Source organism: Orycteropus afer, unplaced genomic scaffold, assembly GCF_000298275.1.
Source record: "Orycteropus afer afer isolate SDZICR_OR568_19922 unplaced genomic scaffold, OryAfe1.0 scaffold00209, whole genome shotgun sequence".
NCBI classification, from domain to species: domain Eukaryota; kingdom Metazoa; phylum Chordata; class Mammalia; order Tubulidentata; family Orycteropodidae; genus Orycteropus; species Orycteropus afer.
The window spans coordinates 5,024,323-5,029,979 of record NW_006921796.1 but is presented as its reverse complement, the minus strand read 5'-3'; the positions used below and the strand labels follow the sequence as shown (position 1 = coordinate 5,029,979).

At 41.6% G+C, this 5,657-nt stretch overlaps 1 protein-coding gene across 1 annotated transcript in view; it reads right to left on the bottom strand.

Moving 5' to 3' along the window:
* ALDH1L2 (aldehyde dehydrogenase 1 family member L2) overlaps nucleotides 1-5,657 on the bottom strand; it is a 129,167-nt gene that overhangs the window by 83,675 nt on the left and 39,835 nt on the right. The window contains exon 2 of the mRNA XM_007948256.1: nucleotides 1,130-1,274. Coding sequence (XP_007946447.1) covers nucleotides 1,130-1,274 — 145 coding nt within the window. The remainder of the gene's footprint in view (nucleotides 1-1,129; nucleotides 1,275-5,657) is intronic.

Here is a 5,657-nt window from a genome sequence, read left to right as displayed (position 1 = left end):
TTTCCAGCCAAACAAAGTACAGGCATGTGAGTTAAACATTTACCTCAAGTAGACACACGCCCTGGAAAGAACAATCATGGGAGAAAGAAGGGCTGCTTACGCACAGGGAGACAGCTCAGGGGGCAGGAGTGTGTGGAGGGATGGACACAGGGAAGAGATAACTGGGGAGGAAGTGGGAGGGAGCTGTTGCATTGTGGTAAACTGTGGTCAATGTCATGAGAGAAAGTGTATGTGAACTGCTGTATGGAAAGTAAATTTGCTCTGTAAACCTTCACCCAAGTCAAAATAAAATAATAATAATAATACAAATATGTGATAATTTTTAAAGTAGTTAAAAAGAATGAGGATAAATCTAGAGCTGCTGCTTCTGAGAATAAAGAAGTATAATTTTTAGGTTATTGCAGATCACTGTTTTCCAACCAATGTGCTGCATTTTACCACTGATTTGGGAAGATCCAAGTGACATGCCCAACTTTCTAGTTGCTCCTTCTAAATCCTTACCCGTGTTATTTATGGAGTATTTCTATCTCTATGTGTCATACCCATTTCGCCACATACCTATGGCCTGTGAAACAGAGTCACACTGGAGGCTTGTTGTGGGGTTGGTCATCTTCTCAACCCACCAAGCAGTCCCAGCCATAATTTGTTCTGAAATAAAAGCATTCCTTATGACCCTACATCAATTTCTGCCGTTGGGCGTGACTTTCCCTTCATTCCCCTCAGTATCTTTGCATTAGGCATTATCATGGATGTGCCACAGTACCTTTGAAATGTCACAAGTGTGCTTCAGAAAAAAAATACAAGCCTGGAAATTCTTCTAAGGGACCTAGTGATCATCAGGACGATTAATGGGAGAGCTCTTGATACAATAAGGACCTGTGCCTCTGTCTTGGGACTCAAAGAGAAAGGAGGGCTGAGGAGCCCACACCCACTGTGAAATAGACTTGGCATGAGGAGGAGGCCTTCAGTGGGTAGAGTGGAGGTGAAAGAGCCAAGAGGGAGGTGCACAGTCTCCATCTTCGGCACCTGTGGCAAAGAAGCAGGGGTCCAGCTCCGGTCACGGCCTGGAGGCTGAAAGTTGAAAGACCGATGCAGATTCCTTGACCCAGTTGTTCCAGGATACACTCACCTAGTGGGTCAGCTTTTCCATCCCTATCTGGAACCGTGAACACTCCCACTACTCGGTGGCCCTCTTTCTGGAGATGGCTGTAGACTTCTTGTCCAAAGAGGCTTTGACCGATAAGTGCCAACTTCAGCTTGTTTTTGAAATAAACCTGCAGAACAATTCAATGGTGACAGACGTTAGCATGGATAGGAGGCACATGGATAATAAGCCTTTTTTTCAGATGACTTGAAGACTACGAAAGGCTCAAAGGTCTGTAAAATAAAATTTTTATTTACCTACACTGGACCCAGGCTACATTATATACAAATGTTGTTGTTGTTGTTGTTATGTGTCGTCAAGTCGGCCTTGACTCACAGCGACCCCTCCTTGGGTTTCTGTGGCAGTATCACTATGGAAGTAGATTGCCCCATCTTCCTTCTGAGGAGTGACTGGTGGGTTTGAACTGCCAGCCTCTGGTTAGCAGTCAAGTGCCTTAGGCACTATGCTACCAGAGCTCCCCAAATATAGTAACTAAAAATAATTTCACACTCAATTATTGCTCATTTTCCCTTTGATAATAATTCCTTTGATTGTTCATTTGAATAATTATCTTTCTTCTGAGGAGTAGTGGCTGGTGGGTTTGAACTGCCAGCCTTCTGGTTAGTAGTCAAATGCCTTGGGTACTATGCCACCGGAGCTCCCAATTATTTACATTTTTCAATACTAAATATGATTACATTTTTATAACTTACTTCAACTCCTTGGTGAAATGAGGCCAGATACAAATAAATAAATAAATGTAATCATCATAGTTAAGAGAAGCTTATCTCCGAGCAAGAGCTACATCAATATGGCAATGCTTTTATGCCCCTGCAACACAGAAGAACTGGACTTATCCGTTATATCTAAAAGAGGGCAAGAGCTAACGTTTAGTATAATATAGGGGTCAAAAGCAGAGGCCCTGGCCCTGACCTGCCTGAGGTCAAAACTTGGTGCTACCACTTACTAGTTGTGTGACCTTAAGCAAGTAACTTAACTGCTGTTTACCTTGTTTTTCTCATCTGTAGAATGGGAATAATGATGGCATCTACCTTATGGGATTTTGAGAGAAGTAAACAAGTTGCTACATAATAGGCTTACAGCAGTGTCTAACACAGAGTCAGTAATGTTTAAGTATTAGCTTTAACTTTTTTTTGTTTTGTTTTGCGATTTGGGTGAAAATTTACAGAGCAAATTCACTTTCCATACAGCAGTTCACATACACTTTGTCTCATGACATTAACCACAATTTACCACAATGCACAGCTCCCCTCCCACTTCCTTCTGACAGTTACCTCTTCCCTGTGTCCTTCCCTCCATGCACTCCTGTCCCTTGAGCTGTCTCCCTGTGCATAAGGAGCCCTTCTTTCTCCCGTGATTGTTCTCTCCAAGGAGCGTATCTTCCTGAGGTAAATGTTCAATTCATATGCCTGTCTTTTGTTTGGTTGGAAGGGACAGGTGTGAGTTCAATTCCAGATCTGAAGGTCAGCTAGGGGCCATAGTCTCAGTGGTTCCACCTGGCTCTATCGGACCAGCAAACCTGGTGCCTCAGATTTAACAATTTTTAAGAACTTCCTATATACTAGACACTGTTCCTATGTTTTTTCATATAGTCCAGAATTCCAAAATTCTTGCTCCAAACCAAAAACTTACTGCTGTTGAGTTGATTCTGACTCACATCTACCCTACAGGACAGAGTAGAACTGCCCCCATAGGGTTTTTAAGGCAGTAAATCTTTACAGAAGCAGACTGTCACATCTTTCTCCCAGTATGTGGCTTGCAGGTTTGAACTGCCAACCTTCTGGTTAGCAGATAAGCACTTTTAACCCTGTTAAGTGGCCCAAATCATTTGGCTTCAAAACCTGGCTTGATCTAAGGAAATGCTATTTATAGTCCTTACAGGTTTCTGTAAGTTTGACACAAACTAATTTGGCTTCAAACCTGACCTGAGCTGACATCATGCTATTCATAGTCTTTATTTACAATACTTTCAAAGACTATATGAATATTCATATGTTTTACTACAGAAAAATCAATGTGTTTGATTACTGGTGCTGTCACAGACCTCACTGGGGATTTTATATAATGTATTATCTATGTACCATTAACTTTCTAAAATGTGAATAGTTCTAAACCCCAAGACACATTTGGCCCAAAGGTTGCAGAGAAGGAATCAAGGCCCAAAAAAACCCGTTGCTGTCAAGTCCACTCTAACTCATAATGACCTTATATAATAGACTAGAACTTCCCATAGGGTTCCCAAGGCTTTAATCTTTATAAAACCAGATTGGCTCCTGCCACTGGTGGGTTTGAACTGCTCACCTTTTGGTTCACAGCTGAGCGCTTTAAAGACTGTGCCACCAGGGCTCCTTCAAGGCCTGCACACCATATCATTTAGTTTAATCTTCACAACTACCCTGTCTGATTAGCCTCCAACCCATACCATTTTACAGGTGAATACACTGAGGCTTAGAAAGGTCAGGTAACACCCTCAAAGTAGCAGTGCTAGAGATGGGGATAGCTGGAATGTGACTTCAGGTCTGTGTGACTCCAAAGGCCATATATACATTTAAAAACTAAAATATTTTAAATTATCTACTACCACCTATCTCTTCATCTTCCTTTAAAAAGATTAACACTGATACCAAAAATAGAATGATTATCAAGAAATATAAACATCATATAGATTCAAAACATCAAATCAGTTGCTATCAGGTTGGTTGTGATGCATGGCAACTTCATAGTGGCACTAAAGGCGTTAACATTTTTTAAGGAATGTCTTTAAGCAATTCAAACTCACTGCTGTCAAGTCGATTTCAACTCATAGCGACCCCTCCTTGGGCTTCTGAAGTGGTATGACTACGGAAGTAGACTGTCCAACTTTCCTTCTGAGGAGTGGTTGATGGATTTGAACTACCAGCCTTCTGGTTAGCAGTCAAATGCCTTAGGCACTATGCCACCAGAGCCGTAAATTCTTCCCAAATAGAGTCTTAACACAATGTTTAAGATAATACGCTGATATAATAATTATTAAACCGAGGATGGAAGGCCATCAGAGGAAGCAGGATACATTCAGGTTTGTGGGTGGGGAGATGGTCATCAAAGGGTCCCAACTCTCTTATGTGCTTTCATGAGGCTGAGTCCACTCAAGGCCAACTGGTTTACTGGCCCCTTCTTGGCAATGGACCAACTCCAGTTCCCCAGAACTCTCTCCACTTTTCACTCCTCCATATTAGATTATGGCTCCACAAAATTTGAAGTTAGAAACTTTTTTTTTTCCCACCTTCAATAAGAATGGGGTTCTCTCATGTTCTGGAAAGTCATTCTAAATTAATAAAGCCTCACTGTGAAAATCTGATTATGAAAACTCAGTTTTTGCTTTTTTCCCCTTTATTACTGGGTATAGATAATATCCCTTTTTAGGCAAGAACTTAAAAGCACACCAGTTGACACTTTCCCTGTAATTAAGCTGATGATTAAACAATTATGCTTTCGATTTTAAAATTCTTTCCCAGGGCCAGTCAAAGGTTATATCCCAAAAGAGCTTAATTAAGCATCAACTTCCAATGAATACTTGCCAGCAAATGGATTATAATAGCAGCATAATTAGCCTATAGATGATGAATGGTTAATAATACCATTTCCATTCATCTACAAACCAAAATGCTCTGTAAATATTCTATTTTAAATTCCATATTTAATGCTGATGCTTGAAACAGAACGCACATGTTGGCTGTCTTATTCATGTTGGCGTTCCCTCACACCATTACCAATGCTAGATATTTTGAGACATCTACAATATTACTTTTAAAACACACAAGAGGGGAGGACTTCCGGTAAGATGGAGGAATAGGCAGACAAGTGACACAGACCCTCTTCAACAAAGAAAAGAAAAACCAATTGACGGAGATACAGAAGATAATCCTGGAGCCCTGAGCTTTGAAAGGAACTATGCAGAAGTGGATTAGGCACCAACTAGTGGAAAAACCTGAAGGAAAACAGTGAGTACAGAGACGGTCGGAGCTGCGGACTGTCAGCTACTCTGATGGGACCAACAGCCTGAATATTTCCAAGTGGTGCTGGGACGTGAGAATTGAGCTGAAGATCAGTTCCAGTCACCAAGGGCTAAAGGGACAACTACTCTGGTGGCCTACGACTAGGAAGGGAAACAGCAAGGAAGGAGACAGCCTGAGCTGTGGACTTTCTGCTGTCCGGAGGGTGTAGCCATTTTGACTGTTTACATGTGGCAGCCATTTTGGATATTTAAAGTGACTGAAGGCACAGCCATTTTGAATGTTTACAAGTGGCAACCATTTTGGATTTTAAAGTGCTAGCATTCTCATTCAGATTCCAGGGACTTAAGAATAGGCTCTGCTCGCCAGGGTCAGCAAGGACATACGAGAGGCTGACAACAGGAAAGGAGACAGGTGGTGAGTGCATAAGTGCTGTCAACTAGTGAATAGAGGAGCACAGCACAGTACCCTGCCTGTATAGATAACATACAAACAAAACA